The 15,597-nt window shown below is 44.5% G+C and overlaps 2 protein-coding genes across 4 annotated transcripts in view; one reads left to right on the top strand and one right to left on the bottom strand.

Moving 5' to 3' along the window:
* Positions 1-92: 92 nt before the first annotated feature.
* Positions 93-2,943, bottom strand: LOC122333310 (zinc finger protein 239). 2 transcript variants are annotated; one of them, XM_043230867.1, is made up of 3 exons: positions 2,805-2,943; positions 2,398-2,566; positions 93-1,717 (listed from the first exon to the last, which is right to left on the bottom strand). In XM_043230867.1, exons 1-3 carry the CDS (start codon positions 2,850-2,852, stop codon positions 840-842), a joined length of 1,095 nt encoding a protein of 364 aa, XP_043086802.1. In that variant the 5' UTR covers positions 2,853-2,943; the 3' UTR covers positions 93-839. The 2 variants fall into 2 exon arrangements, with proteins under 2 accessions (XP_043086802.1, XP_043086803.1); XM_043230868.1 differs by having other exon boundaries at positions 2,701-2,901.
* A 2,426-nt stretch (positions 2,944-5,369) lies between these two features.
* LOC122333332 (transcription activator BRG1) overlaps positions 5,370-15,597 on the top strand; it is a 22,430-nt gene continuing 12,202 nt past the window's right edge. Inside the window, exons 1-14 of one of the 2 annotated variants that reach the window (XM_043230897.1) lie at positions 5,370-5,549; positions 6,273-6,493; positions 6,567-6,684; positions 9,505-9,903; positions 11,047-11,145; positions 11,225-11,492; positions 12,357-12,483; positions 12,590-12,763; positions 13,170-13,343; positions 13,745-13,966; positions 14,419-14,549; positions 14,622-14,676; positions 14,749-14,867; positions 14,955-15,102. In XM_043230897.1, the coding sequence (XP_043086832.1) occupies positions 6,275-6,493; positions 6,567-6,684; positions 9,505-9,903; positions 11,047-11,145; positions 11,225-11,492; positions 12,357-12,483; positions 12,590-12,763; positions 13,170-13,343; positions 13,745-13,966; positions 14,419-14,549; positions 14,622-14,676; positions 14,749-14,867; positions 14,955-15,102 (2,253 nt within the window). In that variant the 5' untranslated portion in view covers positions 5,370-5,549; positions 6,273-6,274. The remainder of the gene's footprint in view (positions 5,550-6,272; positions 6,494-6,566; positions 6,685-9,504; positions 9,904-11,046; positions 11,146-11,224; positions 11,493-12,356; positions 12,484-12,589; positions 12,764-13,169; positions 13,344-13,744; positions 13,967-14,418; positions 14,550-14,621; positions 14,677-14,748; positions 14,868-14,954; positions 15,103-15,597) is intronic. The other variant, XM_043230898.1, reaches the window with a different exon arrangement.

Raw genomic sequence — 15,597 nt, 5'->3', positions numbered from 1 at the left:
ATCTCACGTCACACTGTTTATTAATGATATAAAGATGCAGTCTGGAGTCAGAGGTGTTACACAAAGCCAATAAACTGCATGTTCACGTGTGCGGCTGTAATTAGAGGTGAAGTGTTTATTAAGGATGATGACACATATGAAGAAAACATTCATGCACATGAATAACCCAAACAACTATAATTCAATCCTGCACACACCTCTTATATATAAAAAAAAGCTTCTGAGCTACTGGTGGTTAAATACATAATAGAAAGTAAAAATAGAGGACGATTCTAAACAATAGTAAATGCAAAGAGCTAGTTTTAAAAAGTTAAAAGGTAAATCTAATATGGTTCATGAGCTCAGTTTCTACATTAATCACCTGGTGCTCAGAAATTGATCACAAACGGTTATTAGAGCACATCTATACGCTGTAATGTCTTTTATGACAGTTAATGATGTTACGGTGAAACAATAACTGTGTAATTCTGTGTTTCATTGCAGCAGCTAGTAAAACACACAGACGCTCGCATCGAGAAGCGCTTCAGCGGCGTCCGCTCACGTCGACAGTAAAACAGTTCGGTTTATATAAAAAGAAAGAAAACATAACCACAGACAGTTTGAGGGAGGTTCATTAAATACAAGGAATGTGAGCACACACAGTAATAATATCCTCCTGTACAATATACAGAGTCACTGGACTATATATTTCTCAACGACATACGGACAGTGTGATGAGCATCAGTCAGCCGGGCGAGATCAGGGCGAGGCGTGCAGAGGTAGCGCTTCATACGGTCTACGACAACGACGAACACATTTATAACGACTTCTACCAGGACACGAGGAGGAAGGCCGCGGTCTCACGCCCGCTCGCCGCTGTGGATCCTCTGGTGCCGCTTCAGCTCGCCCGAGCGGAAGAAGTTCTTGCCGCACTGTGAGCAGTGGAATGGCCGCTCGCCCGTGTGGATGCTCTGGTGGCCCTTGAGCCGCTCCAGCCGCGAGAAGCTCTTGTCGCACTGGTTGCAGTGGTAGGGCTTCTCTCCGGTGTGGATCCGCCGGTGCTCCTTCAGGTGGCCCGACTCCGAGAAGCTCTTCCCGCACTGGAAGCACTGGTAGGGCCGCTCGCCCGTGTGCGTTCTGTGATGCCGCTTCAGGTCGCCCGAGCGGAAGAAGCTCTTCTCGCAGAGCGTGCAGCGGTGGGGCCGCTCGCCTGTGTGGATGCGCTGGTGGCCCCGCAGGTGCCCGGAGTCGGAGAAGGTCTTCCCGCACTGCAGGCACTTGTAGGGCCGCTCTCCGCTGTGGATCCTCAGGTGCCGCTTCAGGTCTCCGGAGCGGTAGAAGCGCTTGGCGCACTGCGGGCACTGGTAGGGCCGCTCGCCCGTGTGCATCCTCTCGTGCTGCTTGAGGTGGCCCGAGTCAGAGAAGTTCTTGCCGCACTGCAGGCAGTGGTAGGGCCGCTCGCCCGTGTGGATGCGCTCGTGCCGCTTCAGGTCCCCAGACGTGGGGAAGTTCTTGCCACACTGGAAGCAGGGAAAGGGCCGCTCTCCGCTGTGGATGCGCTGGTGCCGCTTGATGTCGTTGATGCGGAAGTACTTGCCGCAGTCCTGGCAGTGATACGGACGGTCCGCCGAGGGACGCCCGCTGCTTTTGACCGGATCCGAGAGAGACAGGCTTTTAGGGTTGGAGCCACCGCAGCAAGCCGTGAGACACTCTCCGGTCTGCTGCTGCAGGTGCTGAGCTGTCAGGACGGAAGCAGAGGACGATTAGAACGCTCCCGGCGGAGAGACTCAACATACAGAGTTAGCTCTTTTAGGGTCTTTAAGGTCAAATGCACTGCTGGATGAGAACGGTGACATGACTTAAAGACAAAATTTCCTCACATTGCTCCAAACCTGAATGAGTTTCTCTCTTATATCCACAAAAGAAGAATTTCTGAACAATGCTGGTGATCAAACGTTGGATGATGACCCACATTGACTTCCTCAGTTTCTTTTCTTCAGAATGATTGGTGTTCAACAAAACAAAGAAACTCGTACAGGTTTGTAACGACACGAGAGATAAAAAGGAACATCACTGCTTTTCTGTTCTACAGAAGAACGTCATTCAGTGAATCTGACAGAATGATGTTCTTTGACCGAAGGCCACTTTATTGTTCTAACAAATCATGATTTAAACAGCCAATAAGAAAACCTATTCATTTATCAATCTTTTTCATGAATCTAAATATAAATGAAAGGCTTTCATAAAATATATTAACAGACAGCCAGGATTAATGCCACGGTTTTAAGGAGAGTCATGATGATTGTGTCTTTAACACGACGAGTTATTAAAAAAATAAGTTCAATAAAACCAAGCTTCACCTAATGATGTGTGTGTGTGTGTGTGTGTGTGTGTGTGTGTGTGTGTGTGTAAACTCACCGAAATGAAAGAAATCCTCCACACTCTCGTCTTCCTCTTTGACTTTGACTCCCAGCGGGCGGCCGTAGTGCTCAAACGGGCCTGAGGGCAGAAATTTGGCGCTAGAGGAGAGAGACTGGGGCAGTTTAGTGTTTGTCGACAGAGCCTGGGGCAGTTTGTTCCCGAAGTCCTAAAACAGAGTGAATAACATCACACACACCGCGGCCGCTGACAGCACAACAAATCACTAACAAACGAGAGAGAGAGAGAAAGAGAGAAAGAGAGAGATGAAGACACAGAGAGAGGCGCTGAATGCTAACAAACCTTCCGTAGATTAAACTCATTCAAACAGCGCATTCAGCAGCACTAAAGCGCCTTCATCCCCGTTCATCGAGCAGCGTGAACTATTAGAACCCCGGAACACTCACCAGATCCATCCTACTCGGCCATTTGTGTAAATTATCAGCGAAATTCATCGGTGAACAGGAGAACAAGCAGAAATTTGATATTCACCGGAACTCGCTTCTGTTTCTGACGAGCAAAACAAACTACAGCGCCACCTGCAGCAGCGGAGGACACACACACACACACACACAGATGGAGACACATACACACACACACACACACACAGATGGAGACACATACACACACACACACACACACACACACACACACACACACACAGATGGAGACACACACACACACACACACACACAGATGGAGACACACACACAGACACAGATGGAGACACACACACACACACACACACACACACACAGAGACAGACAGACAGACAGATACACACACACACACACACACACACACACACACACACACACACACACACAGAGAGAGACAGACACACACACACACACACAGACGGAGACACACACACACAGACACAGAGAGAGACATACACACACACACACACAGACAGACACAGAGACAGACAGACAGACAGATACACACACACACACACACACAGACGGAGACACACACACACACACACACACAGACACAGAGAGAGACACACACACACACACACACACAGACGGAGACACACACACACAGACACAGAGAGAGACATACACACACACACACACACACACACACACAGAGAGAGACAGACACACACACACACACACAGATGGAGAAACATACACACACACACACACAGACAGACGGAGACACATACACACACACACATACAGACAGACACAGAGAGAGACAGACACACACACACACACACATACAGACAGACACAGAGAGAGACAGACACACACACTCACACACACAGAGACACACACACAGACAGAGACAGACACACTCACACACACACATACACACACACACAGACACACACACAGACGGAGACACACACACACAGACAGACACAGAAAGAGACAGACACACACACACAGACAGGAGACACACACACACACACACAGAGAGAGACACAGACACACACACACACAGAGACAGACACACACAGACAGAGACACATACACACACACACACACACACACAGACAGACACAGAGAGAGACAGACACACACACACGCACAGACACAGACACACACACAGACACAGACACAGACACACACACACACACACACACACACAGACAGAGACAGACACACTCACACACACACACACAGACACAGAGAGAGACAGACACACACACACTCACACACTCACACACACACAGACACAGAGAGAGACAGACACACACACACACACACACACACACACACACACACACAGAGATACAGACACACAGAGAGACACACACTTTCTTTCTTTCTCTCAATATATGCTTTATTGGCATTGAAATTGTTACTATATTGCCAAAGCAGTGTCTGCATTGAATCTAGAACAGACATGTATTACTAATAAATAAATAATAAATACATACAAGCATATACAATTAAACAAAATAGAGAAATGTAGAGTCTTCCAACGTCTGCCATGTTTGTTCTGGTTACTGTATACAGACCACAGAGTCACTCTTGATGATTTTCTGAGTTAGTACTGGCTGCAGATAAAGTCTTAATTCTTTAATATCCATGTTGATAATGAAAGAGATGCATTAATATTCTGAACACTATTGGTGTTAGACAACACGTGTCAGGAGCGACTCGTCAGAATCATACTCTGATGATATTTCAGACCACTATCTAGTCTTGTGTGAACTCCATGCAGCTAAACTCTGCACCTTCTTACAGAAATGGTAAAAATGTCAACCATTCTCTGTTTTAGGAGAGGAAGAATTCTACAAACTTATTAAATCTAAACCAGAAACATGTTAGCCCCTACTCCATCTAAACTATTAAAAGAGCTGCTTCCAGAAGTCACAGAGGTCTTTTGACTATTAATAATTTATCATTGTCTTTTTAGGATATGTCCCCAAAACCTTCAAATTGGCTGTTTTTAAGCCTCTTATTAAAAAAAAACCCATCTTGACCCCAAAGACTTAATTAATTACAGATCTCTAATCTCCCTTTTCTGGAAGAGATACTAGAAAAGGTAGTATTCTCACAAGAGCGTACAAATACAATAAAGAAAGAAAACATGAAGAGTTGAACTACAAGGTCTGTGTGGAGATCAGGAAGAGATCCACATGTTCTGTCCTGTATTTAGTCCAAACCCCTCAAAGTCTGTAAACTGATGGACTGATATCTGCTAGACATACTGGTCATCTGTCACACAATATAGATGTCTTTAAGATGTTTATGATTGATTAAGTTTCTTAAACTGGCAGCTTCCAGATGTCTGTCAGATGCTTTCCAGATCAAGTGATCTTTAACAGATGTCTCTAATCCGATGATTATTAGCGCGTTAAAACAATGTCAGTATAACTCTCTTATAACTATAGAATAAAAAATATCAATTACATCTTACATATATCTAGCGCTTTATTTTGTCGGTAGAGAGTTCAAAGTCAAAATCAGCTTTAGCTGCAACACCCAGCAGACTGAAAGACAGACATCAAGAGATACACTTTTATCATTTTCTTTTCTGATCCTGTCTCTCTCTCTCGAGCGTGTCCGCAGCGGCGCTCCGTACATCAGCGTCGACCGAATGAACGGAATCGGTGGATGTCTGCGGCGCTCCTCGGTCATCATCCGCACCGCGGCTCCGTCGTCGGCTCGAGCTCGTTAATTATATCGAGGGTAAGTCTGATTAAAAACGCAAGGAATTATGAGCGAGTGGATGTCTGCGGCGCGAGCTCCCGTCTTCCGCTGCGTGCGTCATGATTCTGTCGCGCTGCGTCGCTGAAGACGATCCGAGCTCAGACTCCGGGCTGCAGATGTTCGGCGGAGGATCGCTGCGGCTCGAGCTCAAAGACATTTTATTCTCCTGTCAAATGTGCATGCTTGGCTTATTTCCCGAAACGAGCCGCTGTTTGATGTCTCCGGGGGCGGGGACGAGTCTGACACCAATAAAGCCTTCTTCCTCCTGCCTCATCGTTATTAGCATCTTCATGTATCACACAAGAACTAGACAATACAGTCCATTTACAAATGGAGGTTCTCAGGCCTGGAAAAGTCATGCAAACTAATGCAATGACAAAATTGGAATTTGCATTGTGAATTTGTCTCGTGGAAAATAGATCTAAATGTATAAAACAGAAATTAACAAAATGATATCATGAACTGCTATTAAGGTGTGATGTTTCCTGCCAGTCGCTGATATTATTTGAATGAATCTGTATTATTCTTTGTAAAGATGTTATGAAGCATCACTGATCCCAGAGGGAGCATTGTTTTGGAAGAGGAACAAATTCCCTTAAGAAAAGTAAAGTTATGTAAATAAATTGTGCTCAGAAAGAGACGGCAGTTTGTAAAGTATGATTTTAATGGGCACAAACATTCTTTCTTAAACTTGGGATGCAGGCATGTCCACGCCGGAGCCCCCGTTAGGAGGCACGCCCTGTCCGGGGCCTTCTCCCGGCCCGGGCCCGTCTCCCGGGGCCGTGCTGGGGTCCGGACTGTCCCCCGGGTCCTCACACAGCATGATGGGCCCCAGCCCCGGACCGGCCACTTCCACAGGGCTCTCGTTTCCTCCACAAGCGTCTGCGGGATACAGCCAGGAGAGCCTGCACCAGATGCACAAGGTGGAGATCTGACTCGGCCTGAGAGCCCTTAGCGGACGTCCTACCTCTATTAATCTCTTTATTTGTCTTACAGCCGGTGGAGGAGAACCTCTCAGAAGACGCTCGTTTCAGTCAGATGAAGGTGGTTCCGATGAGGGCCGGTCACAGCGGGATGACCCGTCCAGGGAGCCCCATGGACCAGCACTCGCAAGGTAATGCTCCTCGCCAGCAGCTAACTAATAAACTGCATTTATTTATCTTATGTGTAAGCTACAGAACACCCTAACACCTGACAAATATAAAACATCATAATAAAATATTATCAAATCATACATCTGATTGAGCTGACTACAAATCTGAATTTGTAGTTATTTCTAATCTAGTACACTGAATTACTGTATTAAAAACAACAACAAACAACAGTAATAATGTTGTTTATAAAGCTTTTTTTAAAGGGTACATAACACATATTCACCCAATCTCATAATTTAATCTTGAGTATGTATAAATGAATTCTCTATGTAGCCATAATAATGCCACATACTGTATATATGCAAAAGAATAAAGTTTTACAGAAGAAAATTAAAGTATTGAGAAAAAATGCGTGTTTTTGCAAACAAAAATAAAGCATTTCAAAAGAAAATTAAGTATTGCAAGAAAAATATAGAATTACAAAATAAAAAAGAAACTGAGCCAAAGCAATGATTTTGTAATATATATTGTCCATGACCATAACTGCTCATTTATTTGCAACGCTGCTTTTATTTTGCATTTTAGTGAAACGTGACCTGGAGAATACCGTCTCCCCCTTTGTAGAAACTATTTAAATACACCATAACTTTTGCTAATAAATGTAAATGTAATACATCGTTAGGAATAGTTAGGAATAAATATTATAAAAATATCTATAGAATATTATAAAAATATAGATATTATAAAAATGTCTATAGAAAGTTTTAAATTGCTGCTTTTAAAAACAAAATTAAATCAAATGAATTACTTGTATAGCCGAGTTTAAACATATCTCATGAAAGTGCTCATTTTCTGTTTCCATTTATCGAAATATTTGTTGACTACGGCGTGTCAGACACAAATGCACACATTTATATATATATATAGGTTTCCTCTTGTGAATCTAGCAGTGACGTTCCTTTATGTCAGGAGTTATGTAGACTAAATGAAAAACAAAGTTAATAAACAAAGCTTCTGTGCGCTGCCATCCTCTCACAGGTTAAGAGATTTGAAACAAACACCGTTAATGCACATGTTAGTAGGAAAACAAAAAATGCATATTTTATTACTATAAAAGTGTGCACATTGGGAGAAATAAGCGGCAAATGCTGCTAATACACATCTACATTTGCTAATAAAGTAAAAAAATGAAACCATGCATGTTTTAATGCTAGTGGATAAAAGCAAACAATCCACATCCACCTGCACTTCTCTGCTCAATGACGTCTCAGGCTGATGAACACGCCCCCGGTCCACTGACTCCACCCCCGTGTCAGAATAGTGCCAGAAAGTGAAATGCACAGAAACGTGAAGTGCAAAGGGGATAAAACTCAAATAAATTTGTCCAAACTTTAAAATATTCTCATCCCAGCCGCTTCACACTTGGCTGCAAACCACTCCAGCGCTGAAGGTCCTGGCTTGATGGAGCCAAAAGCACAACATCATCTGCAAAAAGCAGAGGCAAGATCCTGTGGTCCCCAACCCAGACTCTCTCCGGCCCCTGGCTCCACCTACAAGTCTTGTCCATAAAGAAAATGAACAGGGCCGGTGACAAAGGGCAAAGGGAGCGCCACCCCAAGCTACCAGTCCAGAGGCTCTGTCCCCAGCCTCCACGTGATGTTATAGAGGCATGTAAGCCAAGACAGCTCCACAACATCCAGAGACTTGAGACTCCATCCCCATTGCCTTGCTGCTGAGGAGCTTCTTAACAACCTTACGGTTGCTCCCGCAGGTGGTGGGCCCACAGGAGGCCGGCCCCACATTACTCCTTTGATCTGAGCCCAGCCGGGCCCCGTGATGTACCCCGTGAAACCCCAGACCTGGCTCCAGGGTGGGGCAAAAATAAAAACAAAAAAAGGCTAAATCATTGTTTTTGTCTCGGTTTCAGTTTTATCGTGCAATTCTATATTTTATTCTTTTTGCATATATATGTGCAATTATTTTGGCTCCATAATACTGCAACCTTCATATCACAAAAAAAAACATACAGCTTTACAATTCTCTCTGAAAAAAGCAGAGCTTCTGGAGGCGTAAAGTGTGGGCGGAGCTACAGATTGACGAGCACTTGTACTGACTGCAACAAAACAGACATTGGAAGCCGTTTCACTTACCGTCTGCATTTCTGTTTTCTGATAATCTTTTATAGTTGAAATCTCTCCATATTTAAGTATCAAACGACGTGCAAATACAGCGTCGACCTGGGCCTTGTTTACAAAACAAACTGCATCCACTATTCATGTAAGGCTCTTTAGGAAGCTGTTAGAAGTTGATGAACGTGACTTCTTTCTCTGGTTTACGTCTAATCGAGTGTGCTTCTGGGAGAAATGACCATATAAGGATTTCCATCGTTGTCTATGTCAGTTTTTATGAACCCCGAATTTTTAGAACAGAAATACCTCTCTCCCCGTGGTTTTCATACACGAGATGTGAATTAGCGCGAGGTCTCTCAATATTTCTCCCTCTTTCTCTATGTCTGCTCTGTTCAGCTAAGAGCTGAAGGAGCTATACTTTCAGTTAAAACACAGAAATGTTGCTTCTTTAATTTTTCACGCAAGTATATTTGCCTATTTGATTTTAACAGACGACTCAATTATAAATCAGGATTTATGCGTGGATTAACTTCTTGGAAGGTAGAGTTATGTAAGTAGTTTAAATAAGTCACTTTTCAGTGAATATTTCATATTTGTCCTGTTTTACAACAACATAAACATTAAAAAGCAATATCTGCTGTGTGTGTAGTATTTATGCATTGTGAAACACACTGTGATGTCCCAAACGAGACGCTGTGTCTCCTCCTGCAGGATACCCGTCTCCGCTCGGCTCCTCAGAGCACGTGTCTAGTCCTGTGTCCGCCAGCGGGCCGCCGTCCGGTCCTCTCCTGTCCACCTCCGGCTCCAGCTCTGCTTCGCTGGATGGCGTGGATGGTCAGACTCTGCCGCAGCAGAACCGTCCTGGGAGCCAAAGCGCAGCCCCGGGCTCCACCAGCAGCTCCTCGGCTCCGACGCCCTTCAACCAGAGCCAGCTGCACCAGCTGAGGGCACAGATCATGGCCTATAAGATGCTGGCTCGTGGCCAGCCGCTCCCAGAACACCTGCAGATGGCGGTGCAGGGCAAGCGGCCCATGCCAGGGATGCCCCAGGGCCCGTCCCTGACCAGCCTGCCGCCCGGCGGAGCGAACACCGGCTTCAGCCGAGGACATGGTGAGCAGATCTGAGCCTCCTAACACACACACATCTGAATCACTGATGATGGGATTTCTTATCTGATCCTGAGGTATGTACTGTAATGTTTGACTGGTTACGGAATGCAGGGTTGGGCAAAATTCAGAAAGTAGCTTTTTGATTTGAATTTATTTCAGTTGGCCTCGCAGTCACACAGCTGAGAAATGTCCTTGTAACTGTCAAAGTAATGTCATTGTCCATGTAAATTTTGTGACATTTTTTATTGGCTATTAATGGTTTTTCAAGTACTAATTAGTAATATCATTATTAAAGGGCTGGTTGACTGCTTTTTTCAAGGCTTGATTGTGTTTATTGTGCAACCAAATGCACAAGCTCTTCAGTGCTTTTCTTCATCAGGATTTGAATGTGCAGATAAAAGCTAGAGTAGAGCACCATCTGTTGTTAAGATCGACAAATTAGGAAAAGTAAAGTTATGTAATGTCATGCCCCTCCACCTTACAAGCAATAGTTTGGTGGAAAAGCCGTCCAACATACTCAGACTGACGGCTGAAGATCTGAAATACTTGGTAGTGTTCACCGTTTGACCGTCAAGCCAAACAACCAATCACAGTTTGTTCCGTTCCAAATATTTCACATAGTTTTGAAAAGTTCAGTTGATCCTGATAAGTGTTTGTCGTCACAGAACTCCTGTATAATTCAACCAATGCAAAGAAGAAACTCTTGAAGTCAGATAAGTGTGTCTTATGTATGAGACGTCCAGCTGTCCGTGGATGAGACTAGGTCTGAGGCTGAGACTAGCATAAAACAGACTTTCTTTAAAAGATGGTCTCTCCGTTTTCATTGAATTTTCAGCGCTGTAACTTTACAGATATTGTTTATGCTTTAAACAGCAACATTGCCCACTAACTAAAGTTAAAAAAGTGAAATCGCAATCAACCACCCCTTTAATTCTTAAAATACTTGTATTATTGTACTTATACTTGTATACTTGTACTATAATGTAATGTATAATTTAAAACATCAAATTGTGTGTCTAACCTCTCTGCTAGTTCAAAACTTGAGTGTGTTTCTGAATGATGCTCAGTCCTGCCGGAGTGGAAACGTGTTGAACCGTCATCGGTGACTTTAGTAAAGGGTTAGTTTGTGCCGGTTGCTCCGCAGGGATGGTGGGACCCAACATGCCTCCTCCTGGACCTTCTGGAGTCCCGGCTGGTGTCCAGGGCCAGAACCACAACGGGCCGCCAAAACCGTGGCCTGAAGGTGAGAGCGCATCCGTGCAGCGAGCGATGGCTGAGCTTCTTCTGCTAAAGCAGCTGTGATGATGTGTGTCCGTGTGCAGGTCCTCTGGTCAACGCAGCGACGCCGTCCAACGCTCCTCAGAAGCTGATGCCGCCGCAGCCCACCGGACGGCCCTCTCCCGCTCCCCCCTCTGTGCCGCCGGCCGCTTCTCCGGTCATGCCCCCACAGACGCAGTCTCCTGGACACCTGGCCCACCCGTCCCAGCCCACTACCATGGTGCCGCTGCACCAGAAGCAGAACCGCATCACGCCGGTTCAGAAGCCCTGCGGTCTGGACCCGGTGGAGATCCTGCAGGAGAGAGAGTACAGGTGAGCCCTGACCCTTCTCAGGGGACACGGTTCATTAAACCAGCTTCCTGCAGACCAGAAGAAACCACACTTTTCCAGAATTCTAGTAAACCTCATGGTATAAAGTATTTCCATTAATTGCTCACAGGTTTCCTTCCAATAGGAAAAAATGATGGGAAAAGAAACACGTAGCCCGTTGTTGTTCTTCATGCGGCACACGGCTGCAGTTTCTCACTGAAAACATCAATCACAGTCGAGTTATTAACAGAGAGCTCAACATGAATTTATTAATTTTAATTGCACTCATCTGAGCCTCATTAAACATCTGAAAACCTCTGTAGTACAAATTATTTTTTTATTAAAAGTATTGGCAACTTATAAAACTGCTTAATGTTTGTGAAACTGTAAAACTTTGGGGTGTAGATGGAGTTGATTTACTGCATATTGGCAGTAATGAATACGATCCATATGTAGTATTTGATAAAAACATTATTTTAGTATATTCTCAGCTTTTTGCTCAATATTATATTTTTATATATTTTACATTTTTTTAAAATTCAACTTAACTTTTGATAAAAAAGAATGCTTGAAGGTAGAATAAAGCCTGAATGTTTAGTTTTTTTCTAGATGCATGTTCAGATATTCATCCAACAAAATATTCTGCAGGCCATGTTATTGTATAGAAAAATAATAAAAAACCTGGGGGTGGCTGGCAACTTTCTTCAAGAAAGCATTAATAAAGGTTCATAGATTTCAAATCACTAATAGGATTGAAATATGTACCGTTTAACTAAAAAAGGCTGGCTGCACGTATTCAGGATCAGCAGAAATAGTTAAAAAAAACAACGAACAAACAAGTTTTTTCAATGCTCTGTGTCTCTGCAGGCTGGAAGCTCGTATCGCTCACCGTATTCAGGAGCTGGAGAATCTTCCAGGCTCTCTGGCTGGAGATCTGCGCACCAAAGCCACGATTGAACTCAAAGCGCTCCGACTCCTCAACTTCCAGAGACAGGTGATGACCGCAGAACGACCACTTCAGTCCTCCTCAGCGCATCTGCTGAACGTCCTCTGCTAAAAGCTCTCTTTGTTCCTCTATGTTCCTCTTTTTGCCTTCACAGTTGCGTCAGGAGGTGGTGGTCTGCATGAGACGAGACACGGCCTTAGAAACCTCTCTGGATGCAAAGGCCTACAAGCGCAACAAGAGACAGTCCTTACGTGAGGCACGAATCACAGAGAAACTGGAGAAGCAGCAGAAGATTGAACAGGAACGCAAACGCAGGCAGAAACACCAGGCAAGCGGCTCTCTGATTCCTCTGATGCCTGAGAGCACACGGGATATCTGGAATTTAAAATCTAAACTTGCAAGTAAACAGCCTTTTTTATGATTCTGAAGGAAACATTATGATGCCAAACAAACACAGTATTTGTCAGATTTCTAAGTGAGTAATCAAATAAGCAGTGATCACTGATCATATGGTTCTTCCAGTGAAGCTCCGTGGATCATCTCTGATCCTGCTGGAGAAGTGCTGCTTATTATCACGTCCTCTTTCTGCAATCACTCATATTAAGATCATATGTTGATCTTATGACTAGTAACAAAATATTTAGTATTATATTACACGTGAATGTAAAATAGAAAACATCTCCACAAGGGCTCTCAGGCTTCTGGAGCTCACTTCAGTCATTGCTCTGCTGCAGGAATATCTCAACAGCATCCTGCAGCACGCCAAAGACTTCAAGGAGTACCATCGGTCCATCACCGCCAAGATCCAGAAACTGACCAAAGCTGTGGCCACTTACCACGCCAACACTGAGCGAGAGCAGAAGAAAGAGAACGAGCGCATCGAGAAGGAGAGAATGAGACGCCTGATGGTGTGCCAACACACACACACACACACACACACACACACACAAACATTCAACACACATACACGTACACACTCAACACACACACACACACACTCACACACACACACACACACACACAAACATTCAACACACAAATTCAACACACACACACACACACAAACATTCAACACACATACACATACACACTCAACACTCACCCACACACACTCAACACACACACACACACACACAAACATTCAACACACAAATTCAACACACATACACATACACACACACACACACACACACAGACAGACAGACAAGAACACACACTCTCACACACACATACTTAAACACACACATACACGCACACACTCTCAAACACACACTGTGTAGCAGGTGTACTGTGTGTGTGTGTGCTGCAGGCTGAGGATGAGGAGGGTTACCGGAAGCTCATTGATCAGAAGAAGGACAAGCGTCTGGCGTATCTGCTGCAGCAGACGGACGAGTATGTGGCTAATCTGACGGAGCTGGTCCGTGCTCATAAAGCTGTTCAGGCCCTGAAGGAGAAGAAGAAGAAGAAGAGGAAGAAGAAGAAGCTGGAGAATGCGGAGGGCCAGACGGGGACCCTGGGGCCCGATGGAGAGGTGAAGTGTCACAATATCCAGTTTTTTTCACTGATATTAACATTTAAAGGGATGTTGTTAAAAAGAACATTATTTTGTGTATGTGGTGTAATGCAATGTGTTTATGCAGTTTAAAGTTTTACTTTAGTATTATTTTCCACATACTGTACATTACTGTTTCTCCTCTAAGCCCCGCCTTCCTAAAATGAGTTGATTTGTACAAAGTTCATTGTTCTAAAACAGTGAGGTGAGCACTGATTGGCCAGCTATTCAGTGCGTTGTGATTGGCTGAATACCACAAGCATCTGATGGCCATGTTCTGCCTCCGTTACTATAACGTGATGCTGTGTCTCGACACTATGACACAAAAACAATAAAAACATTAAAAAAGAAGGCATTTATTGCATCCAGTGTGTCATAATTACTGATTGTCATGATGATCTTGATGATGATGATCATAATAATGCTCCCAGCCCCTGGATGAGACGAGTCAGATGAGTGATCTTCCAGTGAAGGTGATCCACGTGGACAGCGGGAAGATTCTGACTGGAGTGGACGCTCCTAAAGCTGGACAGTTGGACACATGGCTGGAGATGAACCCTGGGTAAGATACAGTCGATTGCTGAGCTGCTGATGATTCAGTCGTCTCCACTGAACACTCATCCTCTCTCTTCAGTTACGAGGTCGCTCCGCGGTCAGACAGCGAGGATTCTGGGTCAGAGGAGGACGAGGTACAGCTGCTTTCTGACCGTAGCGGATTAAACTAGATTGATTAAATACATTGTTTGATTGATTTCTGACAGGAAGAGGAAGAGGAACCTCCTCAGCTGCTGCCTTCACAAGCTCCCACAGACGAGAAGAAGAAGATTCCTGACCCAGACAGTGAGGACGTGTCTGAAGTGGACGCCCGTCACATTATAGAGTAGGACAAACTCACAACTACAGACCCTTCATACACTCTCAGTGTTGCAGTCTGAACCTGGTGTGTGTGTGTGTGTGTGTGTTGCAGGCATGCCAAACAGGACGTGGATGATGAGTACGGTAGCGCTGTGTTTGCCCGCGGGTTACAGTCGTATTACGCCGTGGCTCATGCGGTCACTGAGCGAGTGGACAAACAGTCGTCTCTGCTAATCAACGGTCAACTCAAGCAATACCAGGTCATTCTAAACTCTTACCAAACAGTCACCATCAACTCTTTCATTACGTTATTCAGTCTCCGTTGTCTGAGAACATGCACAAACCACACATCAAAGGGGTCATGACATGGATTTTTTGGCATTATTTTAACATGTTCCTTGGGGTTTAATCACTTATAATGTTAATAAAGTTTTTTTGCACAAAAAAACACCCCAAACAAATATTTAATAAACTCATTCTGAGTCTTCGTCTAAAACATTCTGTTTTAAGGGGCGGGTCCTGTAAGGCTCGTGAGTAATCAGCCTCTGTTGTGATTGGCTAACATCACTGCATAGGAAACAGTATCAACACCCCCTCGTTATTGAATGCGAGTGTTTTGACAATATGATCAAAATAATGCCAGTGGGCGGGGCTTATGCTTAGAAGAAGAGTCCTTGCCGGTGTGCTGTTCTGGGGCGGAGTTTATGCAAATGACTGTGACAGTATGACATCACCCTGTACCTCGGATCCAACGA

The sequence above is a fragment of the Puntigrus tetrazona genome, unplaced genomic scaffold (assembly GCF_018831695.1).
Source record: "Puntigrus tetrazona isolate hp1 unplaced genomic scaffold, ASM1883169v1 S000000234, whole genome shotgun sequence".
NCBI lineage: Eukaryota > Metazoa > Chordata > Actinopteri > Cypriniformes > Cyprinidae > Puntigrus > Puntigrus tetrazona.
The sequence above is the reverse complement of the archived record's forward strand: the minus strand, read 5'-3'. Positions and strand labels throughout refer to the sequence as shown.